At 44.1% G+C, this 22459-nt stretch overlaps 1 protein-coding gene across 1 annotated transcript in view; it reads left to right on the forward strand.

The window, feature by feature from the left end:
• The first annotated feature begins 776 nt into the window (after nt 1–776).
• Nucleotides 777–22459, forward strand: part of LOC126336810 (uncharacterized) — a 229618-nt gene continuing 207935 nt past the window's right edge. The window contains exon 1 of the mRNA XM_050000854.1: nt 777–988. Coding sequence (XP_049856811.1) covers nt 958–988 — 31 coding nt within the window. The 5' untranslated portion in view covers nt 777–957. The remainder of the gene's footprint in view (nt 989–22459) is intronic.

Genomic DNA, 22459 nt, shown 5'->3' on the forward strand with positions numbered 1-22459 from the left:
TGGAGGGCTAGCACTTGGATTGGAGACCGTTCAAGTTTGCCGAGCGCTGTTGGCAAGTGGGTGTACTCAGTCCAACCGAGCAGCTACTTGACTGAATAGTAGGGTTCACGTTGTAAGAGGTCCATGACTAAGAAATTTATTGGGTTGGTTCTCAGCACTATGGGACTTAACATCTGAGGTCATCAGTCCCCTAGAACTTAGAACTACGTAAACCTAACTAACCTAAGGACATCACACACATCCGTGCCCGAGGCAAGATTCGAACCTGCGACCGTAGCGGTCGCGCGGATCCGGACTGAAGCGCCTAGAACCACTCGGCCACTCCAGCCGGTCGGTGATGGTCATTATAGACCGAAATCGGTAATCTGTTAACAAAAAGTTTGTGACCATAGACGTAAATTAAAGGAAACTTATCGTATATACGGGTCACTGTTTTATTCATGACAATGTCGCAGCTTGTGAAAGTCATAAGACTGTTAAAAAAATAGAAAAGAAACACTGATCTAGAACAATGTGAGCATAGTCACGTGGCCGATTCCCTCTACATCCGGTAACTCAGTTGGATTTGGAGAGATTTTTCCTCTTTTTCTCGAAAAACTGCGACGTAAGGTGAAGCCAGTGGTGTGCGCTTAACGGCCAAGTGATCAGCTAAGAACAGCCCTCCGACCTCGCGGAGGTTGTCGGCCAGCGGCCGCGGCGGCATCGAGCCCCACCACGAGGCCTGCTGGCGATGACGTCACCGCGCGTATAAAGGGACCCGGCGGCCGGACGCGGCCATAGTAGCGCGACGCCCAAAGACTGGAGCCAGAGCGAGCGCGCGGGGGGCGTGCCTTGCCGTGTTTCGTCTCGTGTAATCTCGTGTCGTGTCGTGCAGTGACTCAACGCCGGCTGTTATGTGGGAAGACCCCGCGGCGACAAGCTACGCTCTCTCCTACTGCCGCCAAACACGCGCCGGCCATGGCTCCAGTAGCGTCAATCTTCATCTTCGGTGAGTACAAAATACTGACGAGTGTCGAAGCGAAGCACGATTTAGACAGAATGCCGTGACACTTATACAAGCGTTTTTATCAGTGTTCTATCTACCGAGAAATTCTCTTGCCTAATAGGCCAGTGCCATAAAAAATGACAATCTGGTGTATCTACAATAGATTAAGATATCCTGTAACAAAACTTGACTACCGCATTTTAATCACAATTGCATAAAACTTACTAAATGACATGAAATAGAGTAAATCAGAAGCAAGAAGCGCATCTATACATAATTTGACTGTTAAAAAATCATCTTATCAACCGGAGTGTACCGTACCAGCTAAGCGTGTTCAGTTTTTCAACCTGAATACGCATCCGCTCTCCACGTAGTATGCAGTCTATTTAAATAAGTCATATCGAGGAACAGTTTTTATTTTGTAACAAGTCACATCTCCTTCGCGTAAACACTCGCCGTTAAGGCTGCGTCTGGCATATTCGTGACTGAAAATGAGGACTTACATATTGAAATGCACTGAACAAAACTAAGGTCTCTTATATGAGCACTATTTTATACACTTCGCGAGCAAACATGATATGAACAAAGTGCGAACACTTGACCGAATGTTTGGTGTCTGAAGAGCGCTGCAGTTACAAAGTATTATTACAGATTTGGAGGAATGATTGTGTAAATGGAAACACTCTGGTTTTGATAAAAATAGATGAAAGCGATACGTTTCTGAGTCTTTGATAATGCATTACTGTATTTATGTTACGACATTTATGCATATATAAATCGGGACCAGCGCTGTAAAACACATACAAATTTTAAAGACGTATTTTATACATTCTCTACTTTTTATAGAGTCTTACACTGTCCAGCCTCATGCTACTAAACCAGTTGCAACAATTTTATGTAATCGGGATTAATTTGACTCTTCTTGACGAGAAAAACTAGCCTTACAGTTCTCGCTCGTTAGTAACACAATACTTCCTAGGACAGTTTGAGATTCGATGCGTGCAAAATAATGAACGCAATTTTGTAAAATTCGATACAATTCTCGTTTCAAAGAATACTGTGATTGATATAACTACCAGTATTGTTATCTTCTTTTATTTATCTAAATAACAAGTATTAACGATGTAGTGATAATAGAAAAAAGTGACATACGGTAATGATAGCAGAAATGTAGTACTTTTTGGACTTAGTAAACTTAACGCGCCTTGTATGCATTATACGTTTTCAAAGCCATTTTCATTTCCGTCAAGCAAATGTACTCCTAACCTATGTGTAACGGTCTATAGGAAAAGTACTGTGCTGATATAAGTGAAAAAATAATTACAATTAAAAGAAGTCAGCAAAGAAAGAAAAACTGAAACCTTACCACATGCGTGTAAAGTTCCACTGCAAAGGTCTTCTCTAGAAACAAGTCTGTAATAACGCAGCAGTACATAACTCTGTAGTTATAAATATTATTTCCTTTATAAGTTTCCTTTACTTTACGTCTATGGTCACAAATTTTTTGTCATCAGGCTACCGGTTTCGATGTATAATGACCATCTTCAGATCTGTTTTATAAAAACATGTCCTAATATACTGGAGCCATAGTGGCATCGTCATTATTTCCACTACAGTTTTTATTCTACAATTGACATGTTTCATCTTGTCATTCTCCTATGGTTGTAATGGCGCTTTGATTACAATGTTCATCGTATGTTATAATCTGTATGGGTGTTCTACAAGACACACGTTTCAAATAAACTGTTCGTTTGTATACTGGTGTCTATAATTCCAACGTATGTTAACGAACGTGTTATCGTCTTTGGCGATGATTATGTTTAAGTTTTAAAGCTGTTGACAACAAAAATCTATACAATATAAGATAATGTCTGAGTTTTTAATCTTTAAATAGGTTTATATTGCAATTAGAACATATGCGTTATTTTTCTGGGACAGAAGATGTATGCATCAGTAACAAAGATATAGGCCTATGTAATGGTTCGCTGACTGACGCGTACAAACTCACGAATAGCGAAATGTCAATTGGAACACTCGAAGTAGAAAATACAAGCTACTCAGTGCAGTGCAACAACGAACTACCCGTAACATATCGTTTGCCTCACGATGAGTTTCGATTGCATGAGACCACATATAATAAGAACTGTAGACGTTGTCGAAAAATTACACACCTATCGTGACTGTTGAATGTTATTATTAACTTGCGATTCAAGCCCGGATATTCTGTTTATCGACAGTAGTCTCCTCAGTTACTTAGACGATCTCGAAACACGCCTCCAGAGCAGACAAAGGTTTTCAGTTTCCCTAATGTTTGCTACCTGTGTCTTCGGACGCTACAACCAGAGTTTCTCCTACGTGGTATGTAGGTGTACCACCTAGACGTGGTCTAGAGATGATGTTTGAAAGTACTATCCATGGAAACATTGAAATCTAGGAAATTAACACTAACAGTTCAATAACACACTCACCGTTACAAAATACTAACAATATTATCATTAATTGTATTGGTGTCACTTGTGGGGTCAATTATTTTCACGTGTTACTGATAAATTATTACGGTATATAATAAGTTATAACTAAATTAACTATGTTTTCCGAAGAGAAGGTAACAGTCTTAGAGATAGTATAGTCTGAACTGTTCATTGTCTGGTATTACTACAGGGATAATGCGTATAGACTCTTTTTTTCACATGCCAAAGCACTATATTTGGCCATCTTCTAATTGAACGTGATTCGAAACTTATGTGTGTTGGATAGAGCGATTTCTATGAGGAAGGTGACTTGGTTAGCTTTATGGAACACTGTTTCATCAGATCGATTACAACGGAATATTTCATCGGCTATTCTGATACGGTTCTAGTAAAATTATTTCTGCAACAATAAGAGGATAGTCTCTGTTGTATGGAGTCTTTCCCTAACTGATACTGTTGTCCAAACGTTTCTTCAATTATTGTGACAACCTCCTCAAATTTTCCGCGGGTGTCAGGGTTTTACATCTAGGTGTGTGATATCATTTCATTTCGATCCCCACACTTTGTGCGTCTAGCCCTTGGACTTTCCGGATACTCTTCCAGTAGTTCCTCATGGCAATGTTTTACTGTTGTCAGAAATTCGATGTTTCTGCATGAAAACGTGTCTGCGTGAACTATTTGTTCGATGTTTATCACTTTTATTATAGTTATTATTTTTTTTCTTCACAGATTGGCTAAATAAGGACTACATGCCAATTTCAAATCCTTATTCGTCCTTCTTTTCTTTTTCTCCAGTGCTCCTTCATCTGTTCACTATTTTTTTCCTTTTCTTTGACCACTTCAGACTAGTTTTTTTCGCTCTCTTAGCTTGAATTGTTTTCATATTAAATACTTTTTTCCCAAAACACTTCAGTCAGTTTTTTGTGAAAGTTTCACATTATGTTTTTTCTGAGCCCTTTTTTCTACGCGGATCCAACTTCCTGTTGATTTTTTATCCCACAAATAATTGACGATCTTACACTCAGTATAAATGTACAAAAAATACCAAACCCGTTCTCTCTCACTATTGCTGATATGGTTTCTGTTTTTCGATAAATTTCATCATTACTTCGTATTTTCCAGCCTTTCATAGCTTTTCGTGGGCCTAATATTTTCCTAATAATTCGCTTTCTAGTATTCCTAGTTTATCTAAATTTCAGGTTAGTGCTACACACTCACTTGCATACAGAGATTCTTATTTCTCTACTGTACTGTCTTGCCTTAGTTTTGCACTTTTGGACAGGCATTTTGACTGTAAATGTCTTTAGTTGTATAATATGCCTTTTCCATTTAATGTATCTTCTCTTCTATAGCTGCGTTAGTGAACTGATTTTAGTGTTACCGTGGAATTTTTATTTTGCTGGAGACAAGAGAAGATTAGCTAAGAGTAAACTTCCGACATGGAATATTAATACGAATGCCAGTTTTGCGTAGTCGTGACAGCTGTTGATACAAGACAATTAATTACCTTCGTCAGACATCGGCTGATTCTTGAGTTCTCTCGGGTGACGCTGTCATAACATACACCGAAGAGCAGCAGATATTACTCCTGACATGTGTTTGCCAAAATTAATAACCCCTTGCGTGACAATTATGACCTGCAAGGATATGCTAATAGAGTCGCTAAATTTAAGAGTACGTTAGTGCATTCACAGTGTCGACTACTGCACAGGCAAGACAAACATGATGTGCTACAGAACACGATACAAATGTACAAGCTGCCAACATGCTGCCAGTGTGTGTGTGTGTGTGTGTGTGTGTGTGTGTGTGTGTGTGTGTGTGTGTGTGTGTGCGTCACGCATCGTGACCACGAGAGGTAATTGCCTGAGATGCAGATAACGCGGGCGCACGAGCATTAGCCACCTAGTCCATCGCTTCTCTCCATCTTTGGCGCAATTAATAAAGTCGCTCCGGTAACGTGTGAGACACGGTGTGCATAATCAGCGTACAGCCACGGACAGTAAAGTCGTTTGTCTTGCAACGCCAGCGCCACGTTCCGTCAGATTCAAGTCTCCCGTGCGTTACATGACACGACAACCGTTAGATGCAAATACATTGTTGACCATCAAAACTGCAATACCAGGAAGGACAGAAAATAACAAAATTATTCGTATTGTGCCTATAGTACATCCTCGGCAATGCTAGAAAGTTGTTCTATGTTTATTGCTTGTGTTGGCGTTACTAGTAGCTCAAATGGTTCAAATGGCTCTAAGCACTATAGGACTTAACATCTGAGGTCATCAGTCCCTTAGACTTGGAACTACTTAAACCTAACTAACCTAAGGACATCACACACATACATGCCCGAGACAGGATTCGAACCTGCGACCGTAGCAGCAGCGCGGTTCCAAACCGAAGCGCCTAGAACCGCTCGGTCACAGCGGCCGGCTACTAGTACCAATCTGTGGGTCCACACACTTACACAATAACCAATGGTATTAACTAAAATTCTATCGTGATACACCTGTATTGTTCGTATTGGCAGTTTATAATCACCAGCCAAGCTTATTATTTTTTTGCATATTTTTTCTGCTTCTCTTACTCACTTTTTCTAAATAAGCTCTGTTGGGTATTGTAAGATTACCATTATCGACACCTTACTAATGAATATAGTTTGTGAAGGTAACTGTTCAATGTGCGTGCATCTAAAACTCAGAAACGATTCCCGATACGATCAAGGGAGTTCCACGAAGAAGGTTTCCGTTTTTACCTAAAGGGCGTGCTTTTGAAGAAGTTTTACAATCTAAGTGTGGGATCGTGCCCGCTCGTGTAATATAGGGTGCCTAGGAAGCTGCTTTCTCCGATAGCTAAACAAAAATTCATGCAATCTTATTAATGGATGTTGTGGTTGGCAAGAGAGCCAACACCGTTTTACTAAAGGAGGCCGAAATGCACGCGTTTTAGCTCACGCAGGCTGGCGTGAAGTCTGGAACATGACAAGGAAAGTAGAATTTAGAAAAACGGACGAAGCTATTAATGATGAACGTCAGTCTGGACGGTGCATGATTCACAATATCAATAGTAACTGATAATGGCGCCTTGCTAGGTCGTAGTAAATGACGTAGCTGAAGGCTATGCTAAACTTTCGTCTCGGCAAATGAACCATCGCTAGCAAAGTCGGCTGTACAACTGGGGCGAGTGCTAGGAAGTCTCTCTAGACCTGCCGTGTGGCGGCGCTCGGTCTGCAATCACTGATAGTGGCGACACGCGGGTCCGACGTATACTACCGGACCGCGGCCGATTTAAAGGCTACCACCTAGCAAGTGTGGTGTCTGGCGGTGACACCACAATGGAATTTATTACAATAATTGAAACCGACAATACTTAACTTTGGCTTTTTCACAAACTGGTGACGCAAGCAATTGGCGTCATGCAAATAATCAGTGTCCTTCGATACATACATTTTCCATTGGAAGCAATTGATATAGATCAGAAGTCTCGGCTAAACAGTTAGGATGACGGCTCGTCTTCTAGTGCGGCTCTTCTAGAGCCGGTCTTCTAATGTGACCGAGGCTTCGCGGACCGGCGCTTGTATTCTCTTGGGCTAGAGGCCGCTCCTGCCGTGGTACGGACCTAGTCAGCGTTCCACTGAGTGACGTCATCTCACAGCCCTCTCTGCTGTGTCGGCGCTTGATGTTACGCCGGAACACTAGGAATTTCTAGAACCTTCCAGCACATTCGAGAAGATTCGAAAAAAATACAGAACATTCGAAAATATTCGAGAGCATTCCACGACGTGCTGGAATGTTGCGGAATGTTCCATAATGTTCGGGAATAGTCTGTAACATTCGGGAAAATTCCAGAATGCTCGGGAACACCACGAAACATACCAGATCATTGTGAAACATTCCAGTGCCTTCTGGAATGTTGTGGAATGTTCTGGGACGTTGCTGATCACTCGAAGCCTTTTTGGTGGGTTCTGGAATTTGCCACCGGTAGGGCTATCCATTGGTAGGGTTGTACAAGGCAAGATCAGTCGTAGGGTTCTAACGTCACTTTCTTATCAGTGACGAAGGGAGGAACCGAAAAAGTAGTGCAATTAGGGAATAAAAACAAACACTGAAATGTGAGTTGTCAAAGTGATTCAGTGACTGAATATAAATCGAAACAAAAGTGTGAAAAGTGTGTAAATTGTACTTAGTGTAATTGTTAATAAAAAGTTGATTTGATGTATATTTTAGACAACGCACAAACGTTAAAAAGGAGGAAGTCTTGCCAGTTATGAAGGAAAACGGCGAAAACAAAAACAGCGAAAAAACGAAACGGACGAAGAGCGCGAAGCAAGTTTAAGTTCCCAACGAACCAGAATCAGCACATGAGAACTATACCAATCCGGACTGGCAATTTGAAGGGAAATTTTGTCAACTAAAAATAATATTATCAACGGTGCTGATTTTAGTTTTCAAAAGAAAATTCCCGGTGAAGAGAGAATATACAAATCAATCGACACGGTGGTAAACTTTGAAGAAATTGTGAACCTCCCTACATAATGTCTAAACTTTTTGCAAGTACCAGGAATGCCTTCAACTTAAAACTGGATCTCCGATCATACTACTCAGAAATCTAAACTCACCAATACTATTAATGGGGCAAGGATAATCGTCAAACAGCTATCGAATAACATCACCGAAGCCGAACTTACGACTGGAAAGTACAAAGGACGCACTATTTATTTCCAGAATACCACTGGTCACTACTAACTGTCATTCTGATTCAAAAGACTGCAATTTCCAATCAACTTCCCCTACAGGTTTACAATTAACAAAGCACGAGGACAAAATTTAAAATATTGTGGCATCAGCCTCAAAGACTCCTACTTCTCTCACGGTCAGCTATACGTTGCTTGCTTGTCCTCAAGCAGTAAATTCGGAAAAATTGTACATGTATACTCCAGATGACGAAATGAAAAATGTTGGTTATAAACAGATATTATAAATAGCTAGGAAATGTTTTCTATAAATTTTTTTACTTCTTATACTTTAAAGATTACCATTTATTCCGGCTACCACACAATCTCATGTCAACTCCTTGAGCGAAGCCGGGTACACCAGCTAGTAATCAATAAGAGGCACCTACTTCCGGTGACTACTATATCGTTGGCCTTCCAGAAGGTTCCAGGAGGAGCGATTTAGTAGCTATTAGAATGTACACGCTTGAAAGACATTAGAGAGACATCAGTGGGTTACGAGTGGCCGAAGGTGATGGTCGGACAGCGATCCAGAAACGGAATATTATTTCGATTGAAACTAACGAGAAGTATCGTAAATAGATTATTTGTTTGTGTGCCCGCAGAGGAAGTTATGTGAATTTATGAGTGAAGCTTCGATAGTTATCCACTGGGGGCCGAATCGCAAAACAAACCTGTGTTCGGTGTGGGGTGGCGGTGGTGTGGGTGGACTGCTGTGGCCTGTTGTGGGATTGTGTAGCACTGAGGGCTACGGCGGGCACTAAGCCTCTCCGTCGTTTCTAGGTCCCCAGTTCAATACATAAATATATACATAATATCCTAATTACATTAGAGAATGCCGTCCGCGGTGGTCTAGCGGTTCTAGGCGCTCAGTCCGGAACCGCGCGACTGCTACGGTCGCAGGTTCGAATCCTGCCTCGTGCATGGACGTGTGTGATGTCCTTAGGTTAGTTAGGTTTAAGTAGTTCTAAGTTCTAGGGGACTGATGACCATAGATGTTAAGTCCCATAGTGCTCAGAGCCATTTGAACATTAGAGAACGCTTATCTACATCCCGAATACACAATGTTATACGTATAGAGGAAACCAAATAGGACGCGCCCGTTTCCGTGCTATAGGACAAAGATAAAATCTGTGTATATCACTCTTGAACGTCTGTTTCGTGAAAGATCGATAGTAGTTTATTGTGGAGTCAGTAATTATAAGGGGCAATCAAATGAAGACAAAATGAAAAAAGTAACCAAAGTGTTTATTATTTCAGAAGTAATAGTTTTCGCTGTGACAACAATGAGCACATGTGGAAGCCACTTTTTCTACTGTCACGCTTAGTTATTTCATGGTCATTGTTACACTTGTGTGACTGGTGCAGCGCAAGACTTACATTTATGGAAAATTTGATACGGGACAAATAGTCCGAAAGCGGTTGTTAATAAATAAATGTTCTTACTGCGTAACATAAGATGATTGTCACCAAGGTCAATGTGATCACAAAAAAAGAAAGTTCCGGACCTACTCCAAGCCAGCATGCTAGATACAGAGATGCATTGCTTCTTTTATTATTGAAATAATTATGTATGCAATGATAGCGACAAATCTGAAATTGCAAATGAACTCTTTCAGAGAGTCTACAAAGTATATGTGCGGTATGAATAAGAGGTATGTGGTTAACAAATGATAAGAGTTCCGCCGGCCGATCTGGCCGTGCGGTTCTAGGCGCTTCAGTCAGGAACCGGGCGACCGCTACGGTCGCAGGTTCGAATCCTGCCTCGGGCATGGATGTGTGTGATGTCCTTTTGGTTGTTGTTGTTATTGTTGTCTTCAGTCCTGAGACTGGTTTGATGCAGCTCTCCATGCTACTTTATCCTGTGCAAGCTTCTTAGGTTACTTAGGTTTAAGTAGCTCTAAGCTCTAGAGGACTGATGACCTCAGATGTTAAGTACCATAGTGCTCCGAGCCATTTTTTATAAGAGTTCCAATACATGCTAATGGCATTATTTGATATGCAATAGTCAATCCTTCGAATTTTTATCTCTTCTGGAGACCTACAAATAATTTGGCCTTGCAACGGACTTCCCTTTGGAGACACATTTTATAAGCGTTTGGTGGAAACATACCAGATGTTTTAACATCGTGTAAGGCACTCTGAATATGCGATGCAGCCTTTAATTCGATGAGTTCAAGCTTATCCAGAAGCAAACTGAAGACATCCCGAACATTAGCTATGAGATGGTGATACAAGATGACAAACATAAACAGTGGCAACTCTCATTCCAAGAACACCTATAAAATGTATCGTTTCCTTATACGTACAGCACTTTTGTCCCTTGTGTTGGTGCGAGGAATTAGCCCACATTGTCTGTGCACGTTTTTGGATTTTTTTTGTTTGGACACACTTATGGACTATTTCTGTGCTCTTCCACTTGGGCGACATAATCCGTGTAGTTGTTGCTGAATATCATGATTGAGAACTCAAAGCTAGTAAATTTCTGAGGGTGCTTGTTCGCCACCTCCTGATTCAGACCTCCGACGGAGAGTCAAATGTGTGCCAGCATCGTTTGAATCTTCGTCATGTGAGTTTGTTCAGTTTAGTGATGTGTTCGTGTTAGTATTGGTGATTATGGAAACTAAGGGAGAACTTCGGCAAAAAGACGTAGGAATACGTCTTGATGTAGGAACTGTTGTACATTTTCTAGTATTCTCATTTTCCTGCACCGAATTATTTGCTGCCTGTGACACAGCTTAGAGTCATCATTGACGTATATACCAAAACTGAAAAAAAAATTGAAAGTTAAAAGTAATGTCAAGTTCCGTAAACCATCCGCAGGTTACTAATGGTTGTGTCTACACGTCAGATTTCACCCAGAATGAACAGGAAATTTCATAAAGAATCTCTGTAATTTAAATCAGCCCCGTCGCTGACCCTGACAGCTCATCCCCTCTAATTGTGTCATTCGTATGCGATATGGACGGGTATGAGGTCGGTACACCACTCTCCAGTCGTTCGTCCTTTTCCCATAGTTTGGCGTCGACACTTCTTATTCAAGTATCTCTTCCGTTGTCATCACGAGGCTGAGTACGCCTCTTTCCAGTCCTACCACTGAGGAAAACCTTCCTGCCAGTACCGGGAACTGAACCCGGATATTCTACATGACAATAAGACCCGGTGACCAATTAGCTACGGAAACAGACATTTTGAAACGTTGACAGGACCTGAAGGAAGCTGGAGGCCGTAAAACTGATCCTCATAGTGGTGAACGTGTTCTGACTGAAAACGATCTTTGTGGTAAGTAACCTGATGTTCGCCACTTTGTAAGAATGACTGAAAGAAAACATCATTGGAAATATCATCAATTAATAAGCAGACGTCACAGAATTGCAGGCTGAGTTACAAATAAACAATACAGTTTTAGTTTAAAATCTCTGAAATAAACGTATTCTTTCTCTTTTGTGACTACATCGTAATCTGCCCGCACCATATGAAATTTCAATTAATGTTTCACTTGACTTGATTTAAGCGATTAGTTTAATCGTTTGGGACGTAAATAATCCATCTAAAGATGTTCGGTACAAGAGCGATAAAGAGACTTTTGAGATAATGTTGAAACATTGAAGCCATTTCTTGCCTATCCCTTGTAAATTGAATAACGCTGTTTTCGCTGTTTTAGTTATAGGATATCTCAGCTCAGCGAATCAGATAAGCAAATAAAATGGACTGACGTACAGAAAGTGTGCAATGAGAGAGTATGCTGAAAGGGTATTAATATGACTCCTTTACTACTTACTTAACTAAATGAGTTTTTCTCCTTTAAACGCACTCAAGCCGTCTTCGGTGTCGAAAGACGCCAAATCGTGATGGTTTCTAATCATAATGCGGATAGCCAGAAAAATTTTTCAAATTCAAACACAAGATACTACCGAGAGAAAATTATTCTGTGTAGTTGTTTGTACAGCGACGGCCTGAGAGGCTTTGTTATTGACACAGATACTTACCCTCTTCTCCCAAGACGACGATTATTGCGTCTTTCACAGAATCACACGGTTGTTCCTGTTTTAGGGAATTGCGTTGCTTAGTTGACGTACGAACAGGATAAGGATTGGTTCCGGAAAGGAAAGGAGAACAGGGTGTAACGCAGTTTCCAAAAATAGCTGTGGAAGACGTAACTGATTTCGCGTCCAAGCGTAAGTCACTGCAGAAGAACGGAACTATTCAGACCGGATAGTGTGTATGAGAGCTGCCTGCCTCATCCTGTGTTAGCCTGGTGCGGCTTATTGCGACAAACACTCTGCCAACTTCGCCAACTTATCTGTGATAGGGAAAGACGTGAACAACTCGGACGCCGCCGCTTCCAGCATCCCTTACAGCTGTCTGAACTGAACACTTACAACGAAAGTACTCACAGTCACGAAAGAGAAGTTAAAGCACCGTTAATGTCTGACTTTTCATTGAAACATACACTCCAGGAAATTGAAATAAGAACACCGTGAATTCATTGTCCCAGGAAGGGGCAACTTTATTGACACATTCCTGGGGTCAGATACATCACATGATCACAATGACAGAACGACAGGCATATAGACACAGGCAACAGAGCATGCACAATGTCGGCACTAGTACAGTGTATATCCACCTTTCGCAGCAATGCAGGCTGCTATTCTCCCATGGAGACGATCGTAGAGGTGCTGGATGTAGTCCTGACGGCTTGCCATGTCATTTCCACCTGGCGCCTCAGTTGGACCAGCGTTCGTGCTGGACGTGCAGACCGCGTGAGACGACGCTTCATCCAGTCCCAAACATGCTCAATGGGGGACAGATCCGGAGATCTTGCTGGCCAGGGTAGTTGACTTACACCTTCTAGAGCGCGCTGGGTGGCACGGGATACATGCGGACGTGCATTGTCCTGTTGGAACATCAAGTTCCCTTGCCGGTCTAGGAATGGTAGAACGATGGGTTTGATGACGGTTTCGATGTACCGTGCACAATTCAGTGTCCCCTCGACGATCACCAGAAGTCTACGGCCAGTGTAGGAGATCGCTCCCCACACCATGATGCCGGGTTTTGGCCCTGTGTGCCTCGGTCGTATGCAGTCGTGATTGTGGCGCTCACCTGCTGGCGCCAAACACGCATACGACCATTTTTGGCACCAAGGGAGAAGCGACTCTCATCGCTGAAGACGACACGTCTCCATTCGTCGCTCCATTCACGCCTGTCGCGACACCACTGGAGGCGGGCTGCACGATGTTGGGGTGTGAGCGGAAGACGGCCTAACGGTGTGCGGGACCGTAGCCCAGCTTCATGGAGACGGTTGCGAATGGTCCTCGCCGATACCCCAGGAGCAACAGTGTCCCTAATTTGCTGGGAAGTGGCGGTGCGGTCCCCTACGGCACTGCGTAGGATCCTACGGTCTTGGCGTGCATCCGTGCGTCGCTGCGGCCCGGTCCCAGGTAGACGCGCACGTGCACCTTCCGCCGACCACTGGCGACAACATCGATGTACTGTGGAGACCTCAGGCCCCCCCGTGTTGAGCAATTCGGCTGTACGTCCACCTGGCCTCCCGCATGCCCACTATACGCCCTCGCTCAAAGTCCGTCATCTGCACATACGGTTCACGTCCACGCTGTCGCGGCATGCTACCAGTGCTAAAGACTGCGATGGAGCTCCGTATGCCACGGCAAACTGGCTGACACTGACGGCGGCGGTACACAAATGCTGCGCAGCTAGCGCCATTCGACGGCCAACACCGCGTTTCCTGGTGTGTCCGCTGTGCCGTGCGTGTGATCATTGCTTGTACAGCCCTCTCGCAGTGTCCGGAGCAAGTATGGTGGGTCTGACACAGCGATGTCAATGTGTTCTTTTTTCCATTTCCAGGAGTGTAGTAACGCTGATGCTATGGTTGACTGAAATCTCTTGTGAGCAACTAAATAATATATCATTTAAGAATAAAATGAGTCCTTTTGACTTGAGCTGTTGCTACAAATAACCATTACAAATTTTTGGTTTCCTCTGTTTGCCATGCTACATTCAATGCTCTCATGTTCAAAGAGTGCCTGGCAGGGGTTTCATCGAACCACCATCACAATAATTCTGTATTATTCCACTGTCGAATAGCGTACAGAAAAATCAAACACTTAAGCATTTCCTTGCAAGCTGTGAGTTCCCTTATTTTATTAGTATGATCGAATGTCCCTATGAAGATCTTTATCAACAAAATATTTTCACATTCGGAGGAGAAAGTTGCAGATTGAAATTTCGTGAGAAGATCCCGCCGCAATGGGAACGCCTTCGTTTTAATGGTGTCCGTCCTAAATCCCTATCATGTCCGAGGCACTCTCCCCCCTATTTCTCGATAAAACAAAACGTGCTCCCCATCTCTGAATTTACGCTATGTACTCCGTTAATCCTATCTCGTAAGGATCCCACACCGCGCAGTAGAACTCCAAAAGAGGACGGACAAGCGTAGTGTAGGAAGTCTCTTTAGTAGATCTGTCGCATCTTCTAAGTGTTCTGCCAATAAAACGCAATCTTGGTTTGTCTTCCCCATAACAGTGTATAAAACCATCGAGAATATCGAGTTCGCCACAACAGCTGGAGACAAGAAGAACCGCATACCAGTTAAGAGTGTTGCTGCTACTGCACTTGTCGACGGACCTTGTGTTTTCTGTGGTTGTAGACTTAATTTTAGTATTGACATTAATGGTACTTTCTCACATGGTAATGGTTGGCTCACTGTAGCCATTGTACGTGGAGGTACGGGAGTTCCTAACGTACCTTGACTTGAAAGTTTTGTTGATAGAGACATTATCGCCTATCGTACCTACCATATGGCAGAACTTGCAAATAGAGATTTTGGTAAATCAGCTTATATGTCGCCTTCTGCATCGTTATTGTATACTCGTAATAAGAGAAAAATATCTGTAACTGAGTCTATATTCATTTGGGTTAAAGGTAAAAGAGTATGTGAATATGTAAAGTTCGTTGGTGACTGTACTTTGTATTTTCATAAATAAATTGATCTTTATCCAAACTGATCTGTAGCGTCAGCCATTAACCGGACAAGGGAACATAAATGTACATTTATTCTACAAATTATTTTGAATGAGTTTCTTTTTCACAAAGTTTCGATGCACTAAAGTAACAAACAAGAACTTTATCTGAAAGAGTGCATAATACAAGGAGAGTTCGGTAAGTAACGAAACACTTTTTTTCTGAAAGCAGGTTGGTTCTATTCAGAATTGCAATACGCCATATTGTTCTCCTCTCTTTCGTCAACAAAACCCTATTTTTCAACATAATCCCCATTCAGTGCGACAGCCTTACGCCACTTTACTGGGAGGCCATGTATGGCCCAAGGTACCACTCTACGGGTCGACGGCGAAACCAACATCTTGATGCATCAGCACCCACGTACTGCTTACCGCGGGGTGCATCCTTCATTGGGTCAAACAGATGTAAGTCGGAAGGTGCGAGAACCGCGCTGTAGCGTGGATGAGGAAGAACAGTCCAATGGTTTTGTGAGCGACTCTAGGATGCGCAGACTTGTGAGACGCCTTACTTTGTCATGCAGGATTTCGTTCGCATTTTTGAGCCGACGAATACGCTGAAGTCACTTCTTCAATTTCCTGAGAGTTGCACAATGTACTTCAGGACATCAAACAGGGTACCCCTTTCAGAGTCCCAGAAGACCGCAACTATTACTTTACCGGCTGAGGTGGCGGCTTTTAACGTTTTCGTCCCACGAGAGGTGCCGTGGCGTCCCTCCTTGGATTCTCGTTTTGTTTCCGGTTCGAAGTGATGATCTGCCGATAATTCTTCCGGGTTGTATGGCCGTGGTCCATGCAACTCTTCTATCCCTGACGTATCGTCCAAAGCTACGTTGGACATCTTTGGTGGTGCTCTGGTTGTGCTGAGTCTTGCCGACTGACGAGTCGGATGTCGAAGAACGGCCTACATACCGTGGAAAGTGGGCGTAGTCTGGATTTCACGTGACAGCAGAGATGAACCTTGTCAAGGATAAAATGTAAGTATCGATCATATTGCGTCAAAGATAAAAACTCCTCATCGATTCTGTAGCACCACTGTCCATCTGTCCACATATCGCTAAGTTTCATAGCTTCTTCTTTTCTGTTAAAATTATCCCCATGTTTATATATTATGATCGGTTCTCTATATAACCGTGGATAATAGTTCGCCACAGTACATAAAACTTCAGTTTCCGTAAATTTCACTACGTGATCACCCGACCGAAGAGTATGTTCCGCCAAGGCTGACTTATCTGTTTTCCCCAATAGGCAAAGACTTTTATGTTCCTTGAACCGTGTATTCACACTTCTTTTTGCACTTCCAATGTTGACCCTACCACAAGTACACGGAATCTTGTTTGCACCACTTGCAGACAGAGGGGGGCGTATGTCCTTAACGGAGCGACGTGCTTTCCCTACTTTCTTAGTTGGTCTGAAAATCGGTCGAACGTTATGCTTGTTGTGGTTGGCAACAGAGCCACACCGTTTTGCTAAAAGAGGCCGAAATGCACGCGTTTTAGCTCACGCAGGCTGGCGTGAGGTCTGGAACATGACAAGGGAATTAGAATTGAGAAAAACGGACGTAGCTGGTGGAATACTTAACTTTAATCCATTAATGACGACGGTACATGATTTACAACATCAATAGAAACTGATCATGGCACCTTGCTAGGCCGTAGCAAATAATGTAGCTGAAGGCTATGCTAACTATCGTCTCGGCAAATGAGAGCGTTCTTTGTCAGTGAACCATCGCTAGCAAAGTTGGCTGTACAACTGGGGGCGAGTGCTAGGAACTCTCTAGATCTGCAGTGTGGCGGCGCTCGGTCTGCAATCACTGATAGTGGCGACACGCGGGTCCGACGTATACTACCGGACCGCGGACGATTTAAAGGCTACCACCTAGCAAGTGTGGTGTCTGGCAGTGACACCACAATGTTTCCTTAAAATCTTGCCGATTTGACCTGTTACTTTTTATGAAGGGTAGATAAAACGTGTTCTTCCATCGCTGTGTCCTACCTTTGTCCTTAGGCTCCTGTTATTCGGTCGCAAAACTCTATTTATTTCCTTACTAGAATACCCATTCATCTCAGAAGCCTGCTTTAGATGTTTTAACTCGGTGTCCATGTATTCCGGCGCACAAATCCTTTTCGCTCTGTCTACTAGACTTTTGATTACACCTCTTTTCTGTTGTGTATGATGATTGGAATCCTTATTGCAAGTATTTGTCGGTATGTGTAAGATATTTATTCGACGTCCGACTCGTCAGTCAGAAAGACTCAGCACAATCAGGAGCCCCTCCGAAGATGTCCAACGCAGCTTTGGACGAAACGTCAGGAACAGAAGAGTTCCGTGGACCACGCCCATACAACCCGGAAGAATTCTCGGCAGCTGAAACATCGGGTCGTGAAAGCCTTCATCGAGGTGATGGTTCAAATGGTTCTGAGCACTATGGGACTTAACTTCTGAGGTCATCAGTCCCCTAGAACTTAGAACTACTTAAACCTAACTAACCTAAGGACATCACACACATCCATGCCCGAGACAGGCTCTGGTTCAAATGGCTCTGAGCACTATGCGACTTAATTTCTGAGGTCATCAGTCGCCTAGAACTTAGAACTAATTAAACCTAATTAACCTAAGGACATCACACACATCCATTCCCGAGGCAGGATTGGAACCTGCGACCATAGCGGTCGCGCGGTTCCAGACTGACGCGCCTAGAACCGCTTGGCCACAAGGGCGGCTCGAGATGATGAACACATGTTTCAGCGCCTGTGACGACGTTCGACGAAAGTTTGACGCGATCGGCCTCGCAACGCACAAGCATCTCCGCACAGAAGTGCTCTTTATGGTCTGCTGTTAGGCAGCGAGGAATCCACCGGGCACAAACCTTTGAATACCCCAACTGGTGGACGAATGGGTCAGCACCAGTAGCAGAGACATCTAGTTGTGCAGCGAAGTGTTTGTGGTCTGTCGACCAACTCGAATGGAAGATTCCGCACATTGCAACATTGCACGAGTCGCAGGTAACAGCCGTGGTCGGCACACCTTGCGATGATGACAGACTCCTCGCCAAAGACTCGTCGTGCATGGTTCACTGCCAGCTATTAGTAGACATTCTGCAAGAGCCTTGGAATATCTGCGATGCTCTGATTTACCGCCAAAAGAAAGACAATGGCACCTCTCTGCTTGGAAAGCGTCCCCGTTACAGACGCCATTTTGAAGGCGCCACCAAGTATTGGAACTCTAGAAACTGTAGGGGCTGAAGCGGAAATATTCCACTATTTCCCGCATTTTTTCAACCAGAACCGGACGAGGAAAGAGCTGTGTTGCAATAATTATTGAACGCGCCTCGTATTTGCAACGCAATGTGCTGTTCACGTACACTGAAGCGCCAAACAAACTGGTATAAGCATGCGTATACAAAGACAGAAATATGTAAAGAGGCAGAAAAGGCGCTGCGGTCGCCACCGCCTATAGAAGACAAGACGTGTATGCGCAGTTATTAGATCGGTTACTGCTGATACAACGGCAAGTTATCAAGATTTAAGTGAGTTTGAAGGTGCTGTTACAGTCAGTGCATGAGCGATGGGACACAGCATCTCCGAGGTGGCGATGAAATGAGGATTTTCCCGAATGACCATTTCACGAGTTTACCGTGAATATCAGAAATGCGGTAAAACATCGGATCTCTGACATCGCTGTAACCGGAGAAAGGTCTTGAAAGAACGGGACCAACGCTGATTGACGAGAATCGTCAACGTGGCAGTTATGCACCCCTTCCGCAAATCGCTGCAGATTTTATTGCTGGGTCATCAACAAGTGTCAGCGTGCGAATCATTCAACGAAACATCATCGAGATGGGCTTCCCGAAACCGGCCGCTGTGGCCGAGCCGTTCTGAGCGCTTCAGTCCGGAACCGCGCTGCTACTACGGTCGCAGATTCGTATCCTGCCTCGGGCATGGGTGTGTGATGCTCTAGGTTAGTTAGCTTTAAGTAGTTCTATGTCTAGGGGACTGATGACCTCAGATGTCAAGTCCCATAACGCTTAAAGCCATTTGAACCATTTGGGGTTCCGGAGCCGAAGGCCCACTCGTTTACCCTTCATAAGTGCACGACACACAACTTCACAGCCCGCTTGGGTCCATCAACACCGACATTGGACTATTGATGGCTGGAAATATGCTACCTGGTCGGGCGAGTCTCGTTTCAAAATGTATCGAGTGAATTAATGTGTAGGGTATGGAGAAAACCTCATGATTCCATGGACCCCGCATGTCAGCAGGGGCTGTTCAAGCTGGCGAAGACTGTAAAGATGTGGGGCAAGTGCGGTTGGAGTGATATGGAACCCCTGAGAAGTCTAGATACCACTCTGACAGGTGACACTTTCGTAAGCATCCAGTCTGACCACCCGCGTCCATTGTGTCCGTTGTGCATTCCGACGCGCTTGGCAATACCAGCAGGACAATGCGACAACTGTCAAGCCCAGAATACCTATAGAGTGGCTCCAGGAACACTTCCCTGTGTTTAAACACTTCCTCTGGCCACCAAAATCGCCAGACATGGCCGGCCGCTGTGGTCGAGCGGTTCTAGGCGCTTCGGTCCGGAATCACGCGGTTGCTACGGTCTCAGGTTCGAATCCTGCCTCGGGCATGGATTGTGTGATGATCTTAGGTTATTTAGATTTACGCAGTTCTAAATCTAGAGGACTGATGACCTCGGATGTTAAATTCAATAGTGCTTAGAGCCATTTGAATCATTCGCCAGACATGAACATTATTGAGCAGCTCTGGGACGTCTTGCAACGTGCTGTTCATAACAGATCTCCACCGTCTCGTACTTTTACTGTTTTATAGACAGCCCTGCAGGATTCATGGTGTCAGTTCCCTCCAGGACTACTTCAGGCATTAGTCGAGTCCATGCCACGTCGTGTTGAGATACTTCTGCGTGCTCGATTGGGCGCTACACGATCTTGGGCAAGTGTGCCAATTTCTTTGACTCTTCAGTGTATTTCGGACTGGCCATTTCAAACTGCGTGGATTCAAGATGACGGCGCGAATTTATTCATAGGCGTCGGACACCACGTCCTTGTTTCTAGGTCAACAGTAGCATCGGGCAACGGGCAATCAGCGTCTACACCTGGCGTTCCAGCTAGACGTAGGGTAGGGCCGACGGACGCGGGGCCGGATGCTCTGCCTGGGCGGGAAGCCCAACCATTAGCTGTCAGCTGGCTGCTGGGTCCCGGGAGGACGCCGCCAAACAAGGCGCCGCAACGCGGAAGCGCGGGCCGCCATCTGTGTGCTAATGCGGACCCTGCACCCGTGCCATTAGGCACGGCCTCCCGTTACTGCCAGCTGCCTGCCTATCTGCCTACTCATCCGTGTGAATCAGGCCCGGCCCCGTGTGACGTTCAAGAGCTCTGTCATCTGCATACACGCCGTCTCCCGTCTCCTCAGCTATGCAGAAAACTTTCCAACTGTCGTTACCCTAATGTTGTCCTCGTCATTAGCAACAACAACCGTATTCATTAAGGCTGGTGCATCCGCGAGGACTACAAATTAGGTAATTATCCTACTGGAAGTTCCCACCGTGCCGGGGAAAATACACCGAAGCGCCAAAGAAACTGGGACAGCTTCCGAAAATCGTGTAGGGTCCCCGTGAGCAAGTAGAAATGCCGCAACGCAACGTGGCATGGACTCGGCTAATGTCTGAAGTAGTGCTGGAGGGTGTGGACACCATAAATTCCGTAAGAGTATGAGGGGATGGAGGTTTCTTCTGAAGAGGACGTTGCAGGGCTTCCCAGATATGCTCAACGACGTACATGTCTGGGGAGTTTGGTGGCCAGAGGAAATGTTTAAACTCAGAAGAATGTTACTGCAGCCACTCTGTAGTAATTCTAATCGCATGTGGTGTCGCATTGTCCTGCTGCAATTACCCAAGTCCGTCGGAATGCACACTGGACATGCATGGAGTTAGGTGCTCAGGCAGGATCCTTAAGATTGTGGCACCTGTCAGAGCCGCAGTTGCCGGCCAGGCAATATCTTTCCAATCATCAACAGTCCAATATCGGTGTTGACGGGCCCTGGCGAGGCGTAAAGCTTTGTGTCGTGCAGTCATCAAGGGTACACGAGAGAGTCTTCGGTTCCGAAAGCCCATTCCGATAATGTTTCGTTGAATGGTCCGCACGCTGACACTTGTTGATGGCCCAGCATTGAAATCTGCAGAAATTTGCGGAAGGGTTGCACTTCTGTCACGTTGAACGATTCTCTTCAGCCGTCGTTGGTCCCACTTTTGCAGAATCCTTTCCCAGCCGCAGGTATATCAGAGATCTGAAGTTTTGCAGGATTCCTGATATTCACGGTATACTCGTGAAATGGTCGTACAGGAAAATCCCCACTTCATTGCTACCTCGGATAGGCTGTGTCCCATCGCTCGTACGCCGACTATAACGCGACGTTCAAAGTCACTTCAATGTTGATAACCTGGCATTGTAGCAGCAGAAACCTATCTAACAACTGCGCCAGACACTTGTTGTCTTACACAGGCGATGCTGCCTGCAGCGCCGTATTCTGCCTGTTTACATGTTTCTGTATTTGAATACGTAAGGTTATATCACTTTCTTTTGCGCTTCATTGTGATAAGCGCTTACATATATTACCTAGACAAACGTATTCAAGTTATTTCATTGCTCTATGTTAATCATTCTTTGGTGTTGCAATTTTTTTCTGTCAGTGTAGTCTGATTTTTCTAGGATTCATTTTATATAAATCACAAAAAGATTGGCCACTATTTTGTGTATAACGCATCGGCTGATTAGCTAAGCCGTGATCTGAGAACTCGTTTTTGAACGCAACCTATCCTCAAATGTCGATTTTGCCAGTGAATTAAAAAATGCAACGTCAAATTTGACCATTTTGTTAACATAGTTGAAAACCTAATGCTCCGGAAACTTAATATAAGTATTGATCTTTACGCAGAAATTTCGACATTAAATAATATGATCAAATGCATACTTCTGAATGTTTTTCAGAATTATCCACTGCAAAAAATATCTAATAACACAAACGATTTTAGAAATTTCTAGGAATTAATTTCATTTTAGTATTCCCGCCGTTTCAGCACCCACAAAGAGCTTCCTTTTTGTAATGAAGACAGGGCACAACAAAAGGCATGTTGCTGGGTTTGGTGGTAGATAGATGGATACCTTTGCAGCGTATTTTGCTTGTAAACATAGAGCATCTCCTGTTAATGAAAAAAAATT

Source organism: Schistocerca gregaria, chromosome 2 (genome assembly GCF_023897955.1).
Source record: "Schistocerca gregaria isolate iqSchGreg1 chromosome 2, iqSchGreg1.2, whole genome shotgun sequence".
Lineage (NCBI taxonomy): Eukaryota > Metazoa > Arthropoda > Insecta > Orthoptera > Acrididae > Schistocerca > Schistocerca gregaria.